Source organism: Microcaecilia unicolor, chromosome 2 (assembly GCF_901765095.1).
Source record: "Microcaecilia unicolor chromosome 2, aMicUni1.1, whole genome shotgun sequence".
NCBI lineage: Eukaryota > Metazoa > Chordata > Amphibia > Gymnophiona > Siphonopidae > Microcaecilia > Microcaecilia unicolor.
The window spans coordinates 62,772,340-62,792,330 of NC_044032.1; the positions used below are offsets into that span (position 1 = coordinate 62,772,340).

At 41.4% G+C, this 19,991-nt stretch overlaps 1 protein-coding gene across 3 annotated transcripts in view; it reads left to right on the forward strand.

Annotated features, from left to right (window-relative positions):
* Window positions 1-19,991, forward strand: part of NEDD4L (NEDD4 like E3 ubiquitin protein ligase) — a 757,870-nt gene that overhangs the window by 626,305 nt on the left and 111,574 nt on the right. For 2 of the 3 annotated variants that reach the window (XM_030192990.1, XM_030192989.1), the window contains 4 exons: window positions 972-1,031; window positions 7,844-7,975; window positions 10,865-10,981; window positions 15,791-15,988. In XM_030192990.1, coding sequence (XP_030048850.1) covers window positions 972-1,031; window positions 7,844-7,975; window positions 10,865-10,981; window positions 15,791-15,988 — 507 coding nt within the window. The remainder of the gene's footprint in view (window positions 1-971; window positions 1,032-7,843; window positions 7,976-10,864; window positions 10,982-15,790; window positions 15,989-19,991) is intronic. The other variant, XM_030192991.1, reaches the window with a different exon arrangement.

The window sequence follows — 19,991 nt, forward strand, 5'->3', positions numbered from 1 at the left end:
ATTAATGAACTGAACTGTTGTCTCTTAGGAAGGCAAAAATGAACATGACAACACTACTGAAAAAGAAATTGTAGTGTTGGGAGGGGATCCTAAAACAAATAGTAAGCTGCCACCTGTTTGATATTAGAATATGTTGACTCCTTCAGAAAGACATAATGACCTCCAGCAGCAATCATTTTATGGTCCTTCAATGAAAAGGCATGAAGTTCTCTGCAGGTCACTGTGCCCTAGACACACACACAAACGTGACTTGGAGTGTGGCTGAGTCACCAAAATTCCTAACTCTGGAAAACAGTATCTCTCACCATGTATCTTTCACATTTCACGCACCTGTCTGGACCTGCTCTTTACTCATCATGAGATCTATGAACTTAAAAATGCAAACTATTCAACAAACAGTTCCAGGATAAAGTTAGAAAGCCAACTAACAAAGAGTAGGTTGGTCAGGAACACTGTGCCTGTTGACTGCACATATTTTAATACAGATCTGACTTAAGCAATTTTGACAACAAACAAACAAACAAAAAAAAAGAAGCACAAATGTGCCTTCAAGACTGGAACAATAGAGAGTCCTTTAATTCAATAGACCTGACATGGGCCGTGTTTCCATGTTGTTCCAGTTTTGAAGGCCCATTTGTGCTTCTTTTTTTGTTGCTTTTGTTTGTGTACTTTTGGGTCCTCTCTTTTGCTGCCTATTAAGCGACTTTGAGAAATGCTTTGAACAGTTGACTTGTTAAGTTTTAAATATTCTTTTTTTACCATCCTCATCTTGATTGACAGTGGTGACCTGTTTTGATTTTACCTCCACTAACTTTGACTTAATGCTGCCCCTTCCCGCGATACTAACAGAACACAGTCGTTTTGCAATCAGACCACTGAGTTGCAGTCTGGTCACTTGATGTAAAGATGTTAAGACTGTGTTGCCTTATTTGTAAGTATATTTAATTGTAACATTAATTATCATTTAACAGCCTAGTGCCCCACATAGGAGACCTCGTTCTTCAACTGTCACAGGTGGTGAAGAACCCACGGTAATATTCTTTCTCACGTGCTATCAGAAGTAAAGATGTGGGTGATCTAAAAATGTTAGTGGTTTTCTCCAGCTTAAGTGCATCCTGGTTGATTTGGTTAAAATGATCCTGTTGAAATAAGTGTGTGCTTAATTTTTGACTGGCAATTTTCTTCCTCCTACTTCTTTGAGCTTTTGGCTGAATGTGGCTATGGCATTGTGCGTCTTAATTTGCAAATTTCTGGGGTTTTCTTTGTTTTTAACCTTTTTCCCACCTCCCTATCTGACTCAGCTAGGGAACAAAGGGCATGGCTTTCTCTAGTATGTGCCCCTGAGTCCTGGCCACTATGTGTCACTGTTGTACAATGACTTGGGCTTCCTCTTTCTGTGGGCTGTGAATGCTGCTTCCAGAACATCCCCAGACCTGACAGAGAATCAAAGCTCAGGAATCTAACCTAAATCTCCTGCATGGCATTGTACAGCACAGCCCTGGGCCATCGGATCATTAATGTTACATCCTTTAATTGTTTGGGCCAGAATTGTTTCAGTAAATCTGCAGCAGACGTTACCATACAGAAATAAAGTCCTCTGGAAAAATATTATTTGCACTCTGTGAAGTTCTTTTTAATAGGTGGATAACAGTGCCTTGCAAAAGTCTTCACAATTTTCTATGCTATCTGAAAAATACATTTCAAAATTCATTAAAGTAGGAGTCTGTTCTATACTATAGAATCTACGCTGTCAACTTGAAAGAACAATTGTATGGTATTAAAGTAATTAAGCATAAAACTACAAAAGATTGCATGTCTTCCCACCTTTTATCAAATAAAACCCAAAATTGCGTTAACAAGGCCCATAAGTTAAATGTATGCCACCTGGGTCTAATCCTAGTAGTTGAGCCAAGTCAAATACTCCTGAATTAAGAATTAAGCTGTTTCAGTAGTATGAAGTGTATTTGCAACATAGATGTAAACATGCTGAGCATGGAGTTGCCAAAAGAACACCATGAGAAAGTTATTCAAAGGAGCAGATCGAGAGAAGGTTATAAGAGAATTTCAGTTGTGTTTGAATATTATCAAGGGACCAGGTACAAATAAGTACCTGTAAGCTGCATTGAGCCTGCCATGAGTGGGAAAAGCATGGGGTACAAATGTAACAAAAAAAAAACACTGTCAGGTTGATGTGAAGATCTGCCACCCTGAGCAGAGGGTTTCATCATAGTTGATTATACGTTGAAACCCTTTGCTCAGTGTGTGGCGGCAGCTAAGAAAGCAAATAGACTGTTAGGTATTATTAGGAAAGGAATGGAAAACAAAAATGAGGACTTTATAATGTCCTTGTATCGCTCTATGGTGCGACCGCACCTTGAATATTGTGCTCAATTCTGGTCACCGCATCTCAAAAAAGATATAGTGGAATTAGAAAAGCTACAGAGAAGGGCGACGAAAATGATAAAGGAGATGGGACGACTTCCCTATGAGGAAAGGCTGAAGCGGCTAGGACTCATCAGCTTGGAGAAAAAACAGCTGATGGGAGATATGATAGAGGTCTATAAAATAATGAGTGGAGTGGAATGGGTAGATGTGAATCATTTGTTTACTCTTTCCAAAAATACTAGGACTAGGCGGCATGCGATGAAGCTACAAAGTAGTAAATTTAAAATGAATCAGAGAAAACTTTTCTTCACTCAATGTGTAATTAAACTCTGGAATTCATTGCTAGAGAATGTGGTAACGGCAGTTAGCTTAGCAGGGTTTTAAAAAAAGGTTTGGACGGCTCCCTAAAGGAAAAGTTCAGAGTTCAATTACACATTGAGTGAAGAAATGTTTTCTCTGATTCGTTTTAAGTTTACTACTTTGTTGCTTCATTGTGTGCCCCCTAGTCCTAGTATTTTTGAAAAGAGTAAACAAGTGATTCACGTTTACCCATTCCACTCCACTTAGTATTTTGTATACCTATCATATCTACCCTCAGCCAGTGGTGTTCCTAGGGGGGCTGACACCCGGGGTGGATCGCCGATGCGCCCCGCCCCCCCCCCCCGGGTGCAGCGCCCGCCCCTGGAACAGCGTGACACACCCCCCCCGGCAAAAGAACCACCCCCAGGTGCACGCCGCTGGGGGGGGGGGTGCCGCGCGCCTGCCGGCTCTTCGTTTTCATGCTCCCTCTGCCCCGGAACAGGAACTGTTCCGGGGCAAAGGGACCATGAAAACGAAGAGCCGACAGGCGCGCAGCACCCCCCCAGCGGCATGCACCCGGGGTGGACCGCCTCCATCGCCCCCCCCCCCCCCCCCTTGGTACGCCACTGCCCTCAGCCGTCTTTTCTCCAAGCTGAAGAGCCCAAGCCGTTTCAGCCTTTCCTCATAGGGAAGTCGTCTCATCCCCTTTATCATTTTCGTTGCCCTTCTCTGGACCTTTTATAATTACACTATATCTTTTTTGAGATGCGGTTACAAGAATTGCACACAGTATTAAGAGTGAAATATGCATTAAAGAGTGAAATACAGATTTAAAGAGTGAAATATAAATTTTTCACTTAAAAGTATTTAAATCTGGGGCAGGCTTGCAAGATCAAGTAGCAGTTCTGTCAAACACTATGCAGAAGACCTGGGTTTGGTATGAAGTCCAGATACGGGGTTGGGGGGGGGGGTGCGTTCCAGCCATTTCTCAGCATTAACATCTTGTGGCAAGACTTCTTCATGTTAACCAGGCTCCAGAGGAAGTTACAGTTTGTGGCTCTGGGCAAGGACTCATTGACATGATGGCTCAGCTGAGTTGGAAGGAGAATATAGCAATAGAGGAAAATCTCCAAATGAATACTCATGGCACTGTAGGCCTAATAGAGAAGATCTGATTGAGCTGGAAGCTTGAAGAACAAGTGGACACAACTGAGGCAAAAAGGGTTTTTCTGACTCAGACGTACAGAGGGTAATTCTATAAGGAAGGCCCCAATATTAAGGTGGCAAAAACTTGCATAAATGACCAGAATCCCAGCATATACATGCATATGTGTACACATAGGTGTGTGAATGCCAACGTTCTGACTACACGTTATATGAAATGGCTTTCTACAGCAAAGGCGTGTAGTTTTAAGGTCGGTGTACATCTTGTTGGAGTCTGAATGTAGCTGTACGGGGGATGCACATCTATGTGCATAGATTATAAAAACTATGTACACGTTCTTTTTGATATAGGTGTAATATTTTACACCAGCTGTATGACTGGTGTTAATGACCACACTTTAATTTTAGGCATGTTTTTGACATGTTAGGCTGGTATTCGATAAAGAGAAGTAGTCACATTTTAAGCACCTAAATATAGACACCCCTTTATAGAATTACCCTCACAAGGTATCCATATCTTGCAATCATATTTCTTGTCAAAAGTTTCTGCATTGGCTTTGGTCCTTGGCATGTCTCACTGTTTTGTCCTGATCTTATTCCTAGCACACAATTTTTCATTTTATTTTTCACATATTTATAAAAAAATGATATACACTTTGGTTAAGGCTTTACCTCCCATTAATTAAAAAATATCTTTTTTTTTTACTTGCTTGTTTCTATTGCTGACTGAATTTGAGACTTGCATTTGGAAAAACTGTTTCTGTAAACTCTGAATGAATTTCTTTAGCAGCTTTGTGTTTTCTTTTACCAACAAAGTAACTTGTGTGTTTTTTTGTTCTTCTTTCACAGAATATTCTTAGTGTTTCCCATAGAATTTAACTTGTTCTTCTTACTCTTATGTGTGATGTGGTTTTATGCATATTTCCTGCTTAACTGACATGGCTGTCTTTTTATTTAATATGCTACCTATGAAGATCAAATTAAGGGCCCTGTTTACTAAGCCACGCTGTAGGTGTGCTAACTTCTTAGCGTGCACTAAAAATTAGCGCGCTAATGCTGGAGACACCCATATATTCCTTTGGGTGTCTTTAGCATTAGCGAGCACTAAAAAGTTAGCCTACCTACAACGCGGCTTAGTAAACAGGGCCCTAAGTGAGCTTCCAATCATTGACCCCAGTGGCAGAAAATGTTGAGATTCCCCAACAATTGCATCCACATGGAAGCTACTGGTGGATCCTTATGTGCTCATCAGTGGCATAGCCACAGGTGGGCCTGGGTTGGCCAGAGCCCACCCACTTAAGGCTCAGACCCACCCAAGAGTAGCACACGTTTAGTGGTAGCTGGTGGGGATCCCAAACTCCGCCAGCTGAAGAATTCCCCTTGATGATAACGAAAATGCTACCCTCCACGATACTGGCACTTGCGCATGATCAGTTTTCAGCGCATCCCTGCTGCAGACTGCCAAAGTGGAAAGAAACATTTTCCTGCCAGCTGAGATATTTTTTTTTGTGGTGGTGGTGGGTAGAGAACATTTGGTGCCCACCCACTTCTTGGCAAGGCCCACCCAAAATCTATTGTCTTGCTACGCCCCTGGTGCTCATAGGACTCGCCAACCAGGAAAAGAATCTTGGCATCATCGTGGATCATACATTGAAATTCTCAGCTCATAGGGTGTCATGGTCAAAAATGCAAATAGGATGTTGCGAAACATTCAGAAAGGAATGGAAAATGAAAGTGCAGTAAAACACAACACTTCACTGTCAATCCATGGTGCAACCACACTGTGAATAATTATGTACAGTGCTGGTTCCCCCATTTCAAAAAAGATACAGCAAAACTGGACAAGGGCAACTAAAATAATAAATGCGATAGAACAGTTTCCTTATCATCAAACATTACAACAAAAAGTTAGGACTAGGAAAAGAGAGGACTGAAAGGAAATATGCTTGATGGCTATGAAATCATGAGTGGGATGAGCAGTTATTTACCCTTTCAAATGGTATAAAGACAAAGGGAAACACTGTATGAAAGAAATACTGCTGCTTATTTCAAATATTTCTCAATTTTTTTCACTTACCATACAATTAAGCTGGAGACTTTGTTATCAGAAGATGTAGTCAAGGCAGCACAGTTGTTTTTAAAAAAGGGTTAGATAAGTTTTTGAAAGGAAAAGTTCTTAAGCCTTTAGTAATGATTTAGTCTTGCGAGTGCCACCACTCTGGGTGTGAGCAATAATGATTGGATTTGCTTTGTGGGATCCTGCCAGGAAGTTGTAACTTAGATTGGCCATTGCCAGGGACAGGATTATGGGCTTCATGGATTTTTCTTCTGACCTAGTAAGGCACATCCTGTGTTTTTCATACCATATTTCAAGTTGCCATTCCCTAAACTAATGACTTCTCAAATTGTGTTGCTTGCTTAGTATGAAAGGGAGCCCTGCCCATACTGTAATAATACAATATCATAGCAATTAATTTCTTTATTCTTATTATCATCATCCAGTTAAATTGTAGAAAGATCTTGTCTGTGTCCATGACTTTGTTAAATTTTATTTTAACTAGATAAATTGGTAGCTCTTAACCTGTTAAGTGACAGATTCAAAAGCTGATCATAAAAGACTTGAGATCCATCAAAGCAATTAGGAAATGTAATTTGTAGTACCATCATTGCTGTTGGCAAGGATGTCTCACCACCTGCAACCCTGAGTCAGTTCCTTAAAATAATTTGATGTATTGCTGTGAGGGGGGTTTATAGAACACTGCTCCTCACCCTTAAGGATAGTCCCTCAGGTTCTTTGAGCCACCATAAAACCACTAGTCCCACCCAGGGAGGAAGTGAGGCAGGAGGGATGGAGCCGAAAGGACAGGAACCAGGAAGTATAAAAAGCAGGGCCAGAGTGGGGTTAAGGAGGCCCAGGGAATGGAGAACTGAAGCCCCAGCATATGCCTTTACAATGTATGTCTAACTGCTATGAGATGGCTGAGGTAAGCCAACTGTTGATTTGAAGATTTGTAAGCCATGTTCTGAGGTTTGTCAGGGGACAGACCTGGAACCCCAGAGAGAGAGAGAGCGCAGAAACTTACAGAATGTTTTTGGGGCATGGTAGTCACGTGCTACAGACTGTTTTGGGCCCTGTTAGCTATGGCCCTGGTTAAGACTTTGACGTCAAGAAACTTTATCTTTGTTCCTGGGCCTGTGAAGTAACAGGCCTTAGATGAAGTTTCATAAAGCGCTTACTTTATGTTTACAGCCTTGTCCGGCTGTGTTATTGTGAAGACCCATCCTCAACCCTTGCTCACAGTATCACAATAGCCCTCCTCTTTTTCCATTGCTGGTTAAGCTAAGAAGAAAGAAAGTCACACCTTAGTGTGCCGATACTTAAATTGTCAGATTCATAATGGTGGTATGTACCATAGAAGTGCTCAGCCTGGCTTCCAAGATATGTACGATGAATATCAGTCATGCTTCCAGATGTAATCAGAGCTTGGTTACCTAGAAAGCCAAACATTAGGCAGCCTTTGAGGATCAGGGCTATGTACCCCTTGCAAAGCTTCCAAAATTTACTCAGGTCCGGGAGGGAGATTTATTAGCCTGGTTTGAACTTCCATCTCAATATATGGTAGTATTTGCTGCAGAATTATGAACTATAGGTGATGTCGGGATGTTAAAAATCCAGGACTGGCCTAAAATCATCTTGGAACTGGATTATCTGACAGCTCTGTTTCATGATTTGGAACATTGGAGTTTTATTTGTGCAACATTCACAACAAAAAAAATTGGTGGACACACATTAAAAAAAATGTTGTTATGATGCTTTAATAGTGATGAGTCATATGAAGTACTTTTGTCTTGAATGGATCCCTAATAGGAACAGCTGGTGAGCCACAGAAATAAGTCATATTGTATGTGTTCTAAAGATCATTACTTTTTTGTAAACTCTCAGAGAAGATGTAGGTAGAGAATACAAAATGATGATGATTTCTTGCGTAAACAGCCATCAGTGGCCTATGTACATACCACACCAGGCTTACCATCAGGCTGGGAGGAGAGAAAAGATGCCAAAGGACGTACTTACTATGTCAATCATAACAATCGAAGCACAACCTGGACTCGACCAATTATACAGGTATGGAGATGACTGTCCAGCCTCAATAGTCTAACAGATTAAACTAAGTTGGACGGAGGGAGGGGCGATTATGCCCTAGAAATTACTTCAATGTACTTGCATATGTTAAAATGTTTGGAATTGATATCAAAGTGAGTTAACCTGTTAAGAGAGGCTGTATCTGGTTAACTCACACTGACTGGGCCCTGAGGGAACACTCAGCAGCACTGACCTGGATAGTGTCGCTGAATATCCCCACTAATTGGTAAAGCCAAAAGTGGCTATTATGTGGGCAGTTTGGAGTCTGGGATGACACTTAGGGGCAAATAATCAAAATGGGCTACAGTTAAGAGAGGTTATTTAAGTGTTGAAATCCATGTTATTAGTAACTGGGTCTCTTTGCATAAAATGGAATCTGTGCTAAAATAGCATGTTTGTGGTAAAGTAACCCTTCTCAATGGTAGCCTGTGACAACAGTGTGTTTTAAGCCTGTGACAATTGTTTTGATGTTTTCCTGCAATGTATTTCTCTAGTTTGGCCAGCAGGTGGTACATGTTTATGCTTAAAGCTGTTACAGAGAACTGACCTTTCCTTCTTTAGTTAACACATTGATGTAGCCAGCTATTTTCAAATGTTCTTGTTCTGAGATCTGATTGGCCTGGAGTTTGAAGTACCCAGGAGCCTACTGGCTTTTGCTCCAGTCTTAGCCAGAAAGAAAAGAGAGTAGGATCTCTTTGCAGAGGCCCTGTGAAAAGTTATATTTGATAACTTGTGAGTAGCTATATGTCCTGATCTTCACAGGCACTACTTAGATAGTATACAAATGTTTAGATAGTGTTTTATAATTAATCCATATTTCAGTTACGTGTTATTGTTTTGCTGATTGCACTTTTTCTGTTTCACTGTTCCAAGTTGTGTGACAATAAACACTATTAGTTTGTAGATTCTGCTTGTCTGGAATGATAAGAATCCTATGTGGGTCTGTGAGTGCTTTCTGGGAACTTTGGGACCAATGGGATTGTGGCCTCCAGTAACCTAGAAACCACTAGGATAATTTGAGAGTGGGAGACTTGCCCAGAGGCGGTTAGGACCCAGTCGGTGGGTGCTAGTGTAGAGCACAAGCGGCAGGTGCAGGCAGACCTGAGCTGTGTGAGGATATACCCTCTAAGTGACTGCAGGGTAACCCCAGGCGGGTGGCTAGGTGTTTCGTGACAGACCCCATGTTGATAACTTTTCCCCTAACTGGTTAAATGCTAGTATTCTGCTCTTAACCAGTTAAATTAACTAGTCAAATAGGACCTCATAAATAACAGTCCTATCTTTGTCCAGATTAACTTATCTAGTGAAGGGCTGAATATCAGGACTTATGTGGTTACGTACCAGCCAGCAGCCCATATCCAGATATCTTATGCTGTTACCAGACACAGCCAGGCATTGAATATATGGGTACATTTTCAGCAGCAACAGTCAATGTTAAAAAAAAAAAAGTACCGACAGCTGCCTACTGAGTATTACCCCCTTTGTGTTTTATTTTGATACAGAAATTGATCAGAAAGAGTTCATAACAACATTAATCTACACTGCGACCGGAAAAAAGTGAGCCCTGTAAACATTTAGCAATAACAATCTGAAACCTGCACTGAATTAATTAAAATTTTATGTGCACAAAGTGATATCTCTTTCAAACAACATTTTTTTTTCTAGAAATGGGAATCAAACTCAGTTCCTCAGTTCCCCAGGACCAAAGTCCACCACCCTAACCACTAGGCCACTCCAGTTTGAACATTAGCGGCTAAGCCTGAATAACAACTTAGCCGGTTATGTTCAAACTGGCCAAAAATAAACCGGATTTTAAATGCCGGTCACCGGAAACGGCTTGGCATCAAACACCCGAGTTTAGCGCTGACCACGGGAGTTAGCCTGGCTAACTCTCACAGTCTGAATATCAGCCCCATAGTATTTTAATTAAAACTTGATCATCTTTTGACAACATTTTGTTTACCAACGCGCAATAACATCATGGATGATGTCACGAGGAAGTAAGTAATTAAGTCATGTCGGAAACCGAGATTTATGAAAAATTAAAAATCTCTTAAATGGGATGAGGGATTCCTGTGCAATTTGGCGTCGGTGACGCAAATAGATGTCATTTTCTGCACATAAAATTTTAATTCATTCGGTGCAGGTTCGAGGTTGCTATTGTGAAATCTTTAGGGGCTCACTTTTTTCCAATGTATTTCTTGTAACGTAGAAACCTGATTAAAGCCATTCTGAATTCTTTAGAAGCTGCAAAAGCACTTCCATCATTTCACCTGCAGCCTTACTACTATGAACTTGATCTTAGAAACAAATGCAGGTACAGTTGGTTAGTTGTCATGATGCTGGATCCTTAGGGGCCAGTGTTTCCTCTGAGTCAGGGTAGAACCTCAGGAGGGTAGAGTAAACCAAGCTCTTGTATAGCATGCAGATTTTAAATATCCAGTGTCAGATTTCAAGAATAAGAATGTTAATCTTGGTGTGATAGCCTAGTTCCAACACAGGCCAATTTATGCTTATCACAGAGACTTCCTGCTTTACTGATACATTCCTTACTAAACAGTGTGTAGCTGTTTGGACAGAAGAATAGTATAGCGCCATTAATTATTTCAAAGTCTTGTAGTTAGTTCAAAAGGGAGTTTAAATATAATGAATAGTGATATTTTATTGTCTTTTTTTCTTCATTATTTTAGCCATACTTTTTAACTAGAAGTTCAAATGGAAGTGTCAGTTCTGTCAGACATCAGATGCTTAGGTTCTTTAGTTGTTCATTTAATGTTAAACAACCCTAGTGACAATAAGTGGTGGTTCTACCTCTGTGTGGGTGCACATACTCCTGAACCACAAATTAACTTATTTTTGCCTCCAAAATAGCATGCTGAAGATGGTGCAGCGGGGTCGTCCAACAGTAGCAATCACCTCAGTGAGCCTCAGATCAGACGGCCTCGCAGTCTCAGTTCTCCCACAGTAACTTTATCAGCTCCACTCGAGGTGAGACTTTGGCTTCACTAACCTGGATCTCTTCTGCCCTTCCGACCTCTCTTTTCTTGACTAGCCTTCTCTAACTCTCAGTTCTGTTTCAGATTTTTGCACTCTCATAATTCTTCTCAATTTTTTTTTCCTTTTGGCTCATTCTGTAAAAATGTTCTTTCCCACCACTCTTCTATAGACTTACTAATACCATTTTTTTTGTAATATTATGCTGAAACCCAGGTCTTCTTTCTCAGCCAGTTTTACTACTGTTCATCTCTTTCTTTCCTTCACACAGGATGCTTTAGTTATGTTTGTGTGGTCTGTGTCTGGACATATATAGTACTTAAGAACACACTGTTTCTTATTCTTCTATTCTCTTGCTATACTGTTCTTTGAGACATGGCATAAATATGTTTTAAAGGTATAAAACATTTTTCCAATAAAATATGGTGAGACTAGATATTATGGGCAATTACTGTACTTAATGCAAAACAAAAAAAAAAACCAGAAAAACACTATGAACATCTGGTTTTAAAAAGTAGTTAAAATGAAATTACTGATAATTGAGATTATCACCGATCTGATCTAGTGATGTACATTCATTAGTGCGCGTTAAAAAATGTGGAACGCTCACAATTGATTTCATGTGCATTAACTTGCAAATGAACTAGGTCTGCACTTTAATCGCAGTTAACTCTACGATTAATGCATTAAGAGGTAAGTTTACTAAGGTGCGTTAGCATTTTTAACGCGCCTGTAAATTTAAGGAGCGTTAAACGCTAACGTGCCTATGCATTTCTATGGGCGCATTAGCGTTTAACGCGCGTACACTATTTACGCACGTTGAAAACGCTAACGCTCCTCTAGTGCTGCTTAGTAAACCTAGCCCTAAATCATTAATCACGATTTTAAAAAATTAATCATATTGCACTGTCTCCTGTCTCCTCTAATCATCTCTTGTGCTCTCTTACACTCCCAACTCTTGTCCTTGGTGCAATTCAACATCTTTTCCCCATCTACGATTCATCACCCCCACACCAGTCAACCTTAAAGATGGTCTTCTGTTGATCCTCACCAGTGGCAGCGTTGCACATATGTTTCCTGCTGCATGGTCCAAAGCTTTCCCTCTGACCTGTCCCACCCAGGCAGAAACAGAAAGTGATGTCAGAGGAGGTGGGGATAGGCCAGAGAGAAAGCTTCAGAGTAGGCACAGACAGCATATGTGCAACATTGCCACTCCCAGGACCAGCAGAAGAGAGAGATAATGGACCCCAGGAAATAAAGAGAAATAATGGAACTAGGGGAAGAGGAGAGGGAGGGAGATATGTTGGATCTGGGGGGTGGGAAGGAGGGAGCTTATCAGCCCTTTAGGGAAAAGAAGGGGGGTAGGATTTGATATACTGCCTTTCTGTGGTTACAATGAAAGCGATTTGCGTATTATATACAAGTACTTATTTTGTACCTGGGGCAATGAAGGGTTAAGGGCTCCTTTTAGAAAGCTGCGCTAGTGATTATAGTGTGGCAAATGAGATGAAGTCAATTCAATTCCTATGGGCTTTGTCGCATTTGCCACATAGGAATTGCTAGTGCAGCTTTGTAAGTGAGTCACAAGGAGCTGCAGCGTAAAATAAATTAATTAAATACCTTTAATTGTGCGATTAATCATAATTAAAAATTTTAATTGAAGTGCAGCCCTAAAGTTAACACATCTCACATGTTGAAAAAAAATTCTTAACATAAATGTAAGGAACAGAGAAAAAACTCAGGAAAATACCAAAATGAAACAACTTCCCCTCCCCCCTTTGCACATAGCTTTAATTTGCAGTTCGAAACTGGTTTCTAAATTAATTGGGTAAGAAAATGAATTGAGGCTGCCCCCCCCCCCTACTACCTCCACTTCAGCCCTACAAATGCATTTATACATCCCCACAAACACTCCTAACCTTGAATTCTTTGGTTTAGATTTTATCAACAAAGAAAGGTTGTTCAATTTAAAGACCATTATAGCAATCCAAGCCCAATAAAATTACAGCTGTGATTGCTAACATTTTCTCAGTTTTTGTAACAATGTTAGAGATGGAAATAGCAGAATTTAATTACAGCAAATGTTTTGGGAGAAAGATGTTTGACTGGAGCACTGACCTCTCAGAAGCTTCTGTTGTGTTTAACTGTTTTTCGATCATGAAAGCTTTCTAGACCATATATGTAGTGAGAGTGAAGTAGCCTAATCATTAGTGCAGTAGCCTGAGATCCTGGGAAACTGGGTTCATGTCCCATTGCAGCTCCTTGTGACCCTGGGCAAGTCATATAACCCTCCATTGCCCCGGGTACAAAAACTTAGATTGTGACTCCACTAGAGACAGAGAAAAGTACCTGTATATAATGTGTACAGCACTGCATATGTCTGGTAGCGCTGTAGAAATAATTAATAGTAGTAGTGCAATACGTCCTTGCCTGTTGACTAGCTTTGGAGTAGGTACCACTACTACTACTACTTATCATTTCTATAGCGCTACAAGACAGAATGACAGATGTAAGGGACATTAAGGGCCCCTGTGCGTTACATGTTTTAGATGTGATGGAGAAATGCGTTCTAGAAAAGATATACAAATCGGAATTGAGATGTCCAGGTTGGGACGTCTCAAGTTTTGCTAGTATTTTAGATCAGGATCTGCTGACATAGGGCCCAATGAAGAAGTTATGTGCATTGGGAGCAACCATTTGAGAACCATGAACTCTAAAATATCAGCAGGGTCAACAAGACCAAGTAAATATATATATGTTCTGAAATACCAACATACATATGTATGTGCCAGAACAGTGTCAACCATTTTAGAAACACAAGTGTAGTTTTTCCAAAGCCATCACAAGAGTCTGATATCCCTTACCCAGTGTTGCTTTTGGGAGGGAAGAGAGAGGGCAAAAAACAGTGGATGATTAAAGGTGCGGCCACTCCTACTCCTGCAGTGAGCAGCTACACAAAACAAACAACTTGTAAAACTTATATGTCCCCCAGGGGCAGGTGTAAATCCTGATGTTCATGTTGGAGGACATAAACGTGCAGTCCTGCTCTGATGGGGAAGGCATGTGTATCTTTCTTCCTGCCCTAGTCCTGCTAAAACATGCCCACACCATACACCCTTACTATATGCGTGTTTTTCCGTTTTAGATGTGTGCAATTCTGGCTTTCTAAAATGAAGTGTATGCAATATACGTGTTTAAATGCAGGTGTATGCATGTCTAAAACCTGAGTAGTGCTTCTAAAATATACGCTGCAGTGGTTCCCAAACCTTTTCAGTTCACGGCACCCTTTGTGTCCAAGCAACTTTTTTGCGGCACCCCCCAACCTCCGCCCCCCCCCCCCCCCCCCCCCCCCCCCCCCCCAGTCACACAGGTCTCCGCCTTTTTATCTGCACAAATATATCAGTGCTAGGGTGTCCCTATAACCAGCCCCTCCAAGTAACACACTGATTACGATTTATAACAAATTACTATTCTACCTATGGAAGAAGTATTATTATACTTCCTATTTGTACATCTGTATGCCGCACAAGCCAGCATGTTTAAAAATATAAGTGAGATAAAATAAAAAATGCTACCAACAATAAAGAATGACAGCTCGGATGCAGCGGCCCTTAGGTTTGCTTGCTTTTTTTTTGAATGGGAATGGAAACAGAGACTACTGACCTATTGGCTTCAATTTTTTGATTTCATCCCATCTCCTGTTTTCATCCAACCTCCTTAGCAGTCACCTCTGAGTCCTGAATGCCGTCTACTCCCTGTCCCCATTGGCCGTGACAAAAAAAAAAATAAGTGTAGGGCTGCAGCAACCTTCAGGCATGTGCTGTCGGCTCTGTTGGTCCTCTGCCCCCGCTGACATCAACTTCTGGTTCTGGGGGTAGAGGACTGGCAGAACTGACAGCACATGCTTGAAGACAGGTGCAGTCCTGCGCTTTTTTTTCTGCCGCTGCTGTGTGCAGTAGCGGATTGGGCTGGAGGGAGGTCAGGATTTGCCGCAGCACCCCAGAGAGATCACTGCGGCACACAGTTTGGGAAACGCTGATATGCTGGAATGTCACTGATAGGGCTTAATTTATAGACAAAAAGGAAGTGGAACTGTGGAACCAGGGGAGGGACAGGAGCAATAGCAGAAGATGGAGCTAGATTAGGCACCAGAATGACTGTTCTCTGCTCCACCCCAGGTTCATCCTACCTTCTCCACTTCTCTGCAGGCTGTCTAGAAGGAAGGTGTTAGAGCAGAACACCCCTGCCGCTCTGGAGTCTGAAACGAAGTGGTAGAACTACATTTCAGGCCGTTCCCCCAGAAATTAAGCCCTGCTCATAGAATAAATGTAACTTTATTTCAAGAAATTGCATAGGTGCTGTATGCTCATTTTAAGCAAAGCTAGTTTGAGGAAACAAGTTTAATTTGACAATGTATGAAGCTGTATGATTTTTTTTTAATCCTATATAATGATGGCATAAAATATGAAAATTTGTCATAAAATATGCATTTCTCATTAAAATACAGTTTTTCCACACCAGTGCTTCAAGGGCATAGTATAATAGAAAATTATTGTATTCTGGATGGGCTCTTAAAAATATGGTGTTAAATAATACAATTCCTCATACAGTTCACACTCCTTTACATTGAGATTGATGTAATGAAAAACAGCCAGCTCTCATAGTACTACTTAAATTTAGGGTAGTTTTGAGGCATTTCACTTGGATTTTGTGACCATTGAAAAATCAGCTGGTTTTCATAAAAAGTGGATGTTGATGCTGTTGTGAAGTAATGTTGAGTCTACATTATGTTTAAAAACACAGGGTGCTAAAGACTTCCCAGTGCGCAGAGCGGTGAAGGACACCTTATCAAATCCACAGTCACCACAACCATCGCCTTACAATTCCCCAAAACCACAACACAGAGTGGCACAGAGCTTCCTGCCGCCTGGCTGGGAGATGCGAATAGCTCCAAATGGCAGGCCCTTCTTTATTGATCATAATAGCAAAACTACCACATGGGTAAGTTAACTTTTATTCAAATATCAAAGCACTGCTTGTGGTGGTTAATGTGTTTCCAAAGGAAAAAAAAGGCCGCTACTTTTTGGGTCCTGCAGGATAAAGGTAAAATACTAGGCCAGGATGATGGTTTGATTAGTTTAGCGGGTTGTGGACCTGGGGAACTGGGTTCTATTCCTGCTGCTGCCTAACAGTCAGCAGTGGGTTGAGATCCTGAGGAACTGGGTTCAATTCCCTCTACAGCTCCATGTGATTGTCCTCCATTGCCCCAGGTACATTATACTAGTTTGAGTTATAAGGTTGAATGAATATAGAGCAGCTATTTTTTATGTAGTAGGTCCTACCTTATGGAACAGTTTGACTTAGGAAAATACAACAGATTAAACAGTTCAAAAGAGAATTGAAGACCTATCTCTTTATACAAGTATATGGGTCTGATGAAAATATGATTTGAGAAGCTGGAGGAGATCAGGTTGAGGAATGAGATTGAAGCCAGGATTTTGTTGTTTATTCATGATTATATTTTAGTTAGTATTAATGTTATGGTGGTGTGATGAAATAAGTTTTGATTTTATGTATGTATATTTTGTGAACCGCTGAGAACATTTGGATTCTGTGGTATATAAAATTTTAAAATAAATAAAATACATAGGGCCTTGTTTACTAAGCTGTGCTATAGCTGCATTAGTGTTTCTAGCATGCTCTAAAAATTAGCGTGCTCTAATGCTAGAGACACCCATAGGAATATATAGGTATGTCTAATGTTTAGCACACCTTAGTAAACAGAGCCCTTGTGAGCCCATTTGGGAATGCCAATACCTGTAAGCAATTGTAAAATGCTTAGGTCTAGCCGGTATATAAATACATAAATAAATACCTATGCCACACAAAAAAAAGCATACTAATCCTTAGTAAGATACTATTACTACTACTAATCATTGCTATAGCTCTACTAGATGTACACAGGTTCTTTTTCTGTCCCTAGAGGGCTCACAGTCTAAGTTTTGTGTTTTGTTTTTTTACCTGGGGCAATGGAGGGTTAAGTGACTTGCCCAAGGTCACATGGAGCTGCAGTGGGAGTTGAACCCAGGTTGCCAGGACCAAAGCCTGCTGCATGTTCATCTTTCTTCAATTTCTCTGCCTCCTTTTCAAATCTATCTTGTTTTCCCTCTCTCTTCCCTTTATGTGTACAGCCTGTCTCCCCTCTTCCCATCCCTTCTTGTGCACCCTGTCTTCCCTCTTCGCTTCCCTTCCCTTCATGTGCAGCATGTCTCCCCTTTTCCCTTCCCTTCATGTGCAGCAAGTCTCCCCTCTTTCATTCCCTTCATGTGCAGCAAGTCTCCCCTCTTTCATTCCCTTCATGTGCACCCTGTCCTCCCCTCTTCCCTTCCCTATATGTGCAATATATCACACATTTTCCTCCAAGGTGTTGCCTCTCCTCCTTCCCACCCCGTTTCCTCTGTGGGTCCAATATCTTTTCCTGCGTTCCTCCTCCCACCCCTCAGACCTTTCTCTCCTCTCCACCATCATTCTAATTTTTTACCATTGGTATCTTCATTTATTCATTGATGAGTGAAGATTTTTAAGAGATAATACACACTGTTGGGATTTCATCTGATAACCCCCCTGATAAAGGCTTTTACTGAAACACGGGCTCTGTTGGATCCTTCAGTAAATATTGCTTCCTCCATGATTGGCTCCACTCTGTTGTTTCATCTATTGCTGACTTCACTGTATAGTTTTACCTGCCAAAGTTCTCCCTGTGGGAAGAATCCGTTTAGATTTAGTAATCCTACGCCACATTTATTGTACATATGTGTCGTTTTAATTTCCTGTGAAATGCTTTGGATAAAAGTACTATTCAGATAAAATAATGGTATGCTTCAGCTTCCATCTCTGGTATTCTGCTTGCATTATATAAATTGATGTTATCAAAAATCCTTGACTGATTTTGCATCTTCATTATGATTGTTGGAGGAAGGTCTTTTGTTTAATGAGAGATTAAAAGCCAGAGCTGACTGCACTATTTAAAATAAAAAGGTCAAAATGCACAAAGGAGTTTTGATAAGTGGGACATTTTGTAGATAATGTATCACAAACTAGCATGGATTTGAAAGAAGATGATTCCTTTATTTTTATAGGAGAAGACCAGTTTAATAAGTTTGATCAGTATAGTAACATCTGTTTTTTGTTGTTTCATTTCTACTGTTCTCTTTAGGAGGGCACAGAGTGACACGTTTTAAGCATGATAACTATAACACAGAGGCCATTGTAGAAAGCTACCGTGAGCCAATCCACATGGTTATTGGTTGAGCATAGGTGTTAAACTTGGGTAAACATGGCCACATTCTGCATTAATGAGGCCATTACCTATTCCACTGTAATGCAAAGGAAAAAAAAACATAGCTTTTGACACATGCACAACAAGTGAAATTTTTTGTGAGGTCCAGGGCAGCGTAGAAGGGTTGGTTAAGAAGAGTGGGTATCTAGCATTCCCCCTTTCCTCCCTCTCCTTGATCAGCCTGCCCTTGATGGCTACCTGCTTTGGTCCCTGGTGCCTAGTGGCACCCTCTTCCTTCCCCAACCTGATTGCCCTGCCCCTGACAATAAAAATGACCTGATGTCTAGTGCACCCCTCCCTGACATGACCAATCCTCCCCTTTCCTGACTTTAAAAAAAGCCCTAGTGTTGAGTGACGCCCTTCCCCCCTGCAACTCAACCCCTCTCAAAAAAAAAAACCCTTCCTGGTGCATAGTGGCACCTCCCAACCCCAGTCCCTTCCCAGGCGTCTCAAACTCCTGTACCTTGAAAGAGGCAAGAGCAATGTTCACTCGACCCTCTCTTGATGCTGCTGTCTTTCAAAATGGCGGTGCCTGAACTCACTCGGTACATCCTGGATACATCAAGTGGGGAAAGTCTGCACAATAAGGAAAAATTCCCTCATAAGACTGACTCTGCTCGATGAATCCCTGGATGCACCATGTCGGCTCCATCATTTTGAAAGATGATGATGCCGAAGCAGGAGTGAGTGGGCATCAAGGTATGGGGGGGCCTGGGAGAGGGATCAAATGATTAGAGGGTGCCACTAGACACTAGAGAACGTCATGGTGGTCAGGTTGGGGGAGTGGAGCAGTACTTTCGTGACACCAGGGAATTTCACAAAAAGTGACAGGGGCAGGGGGAGTGGCCGCTCCCCCAAACTGTTTTTGAATAAAACGGCGCCTATGCGGATTGGCCCGTCAGCCTCACACCGGTGCCTGTTTTAAAAAATATGTGCTCCCCCTGATGTAAAAACCTGGCTGTTCTTCTGGGAGGGGCTTGGATTGGGTTGGGCCAGGATGTGGTGGGTGCCACTGGAGACGTTAGTTCAGAGGAGGGGACTGGAGTACCAAGGCCATTGCAGAAAATATGCCAGCTGCTTATTTTTAAATGTTACCCTACCTGTCAGTGTGTGACATTTTGCAGTGGTAACTTGCATGCTCATTGAACAGTGCATCCCTTGGGCAATTGTTTGCAGAAAGTTTGCTGTAGAAGCTGTGTAGTCATCAGCTCTATCCCATGCCTTTCTGCATCGATCCCACTGTTCTGTAAGATAGACTGTCTTAGATAAAGAGTAGTCTTGCATGTGGTCACTCTGGCTGTGAGCTGGAATGTTTCCTCAGCTGTGTGGACAGGATAACTTGGCAGATTGGAAGGGTTGATTGGGCATATAATGCTGATGTTTATAGTAAACTATAAATACTGTACTATAATATAATAGTACACTATAATATAGTAAGTGGCAGCTATAATGGCCCACTGACATGTCTGGTTGCTTGTGAAGAAAACTGTATTATATTCCTGTTACAAACTCTAACAACTAGCTCCAATTGTGAAGATAATTTCCACAACTGGGTACTTGGGAAGGCCAGAGGTAATGTCCCAAATAGCTTCCAAATTAAAGACCTGTGACCTGTATTGGCCACTGTTGGAAACAGGATGCTGGGGGCTTGATGAACCTTCGGTC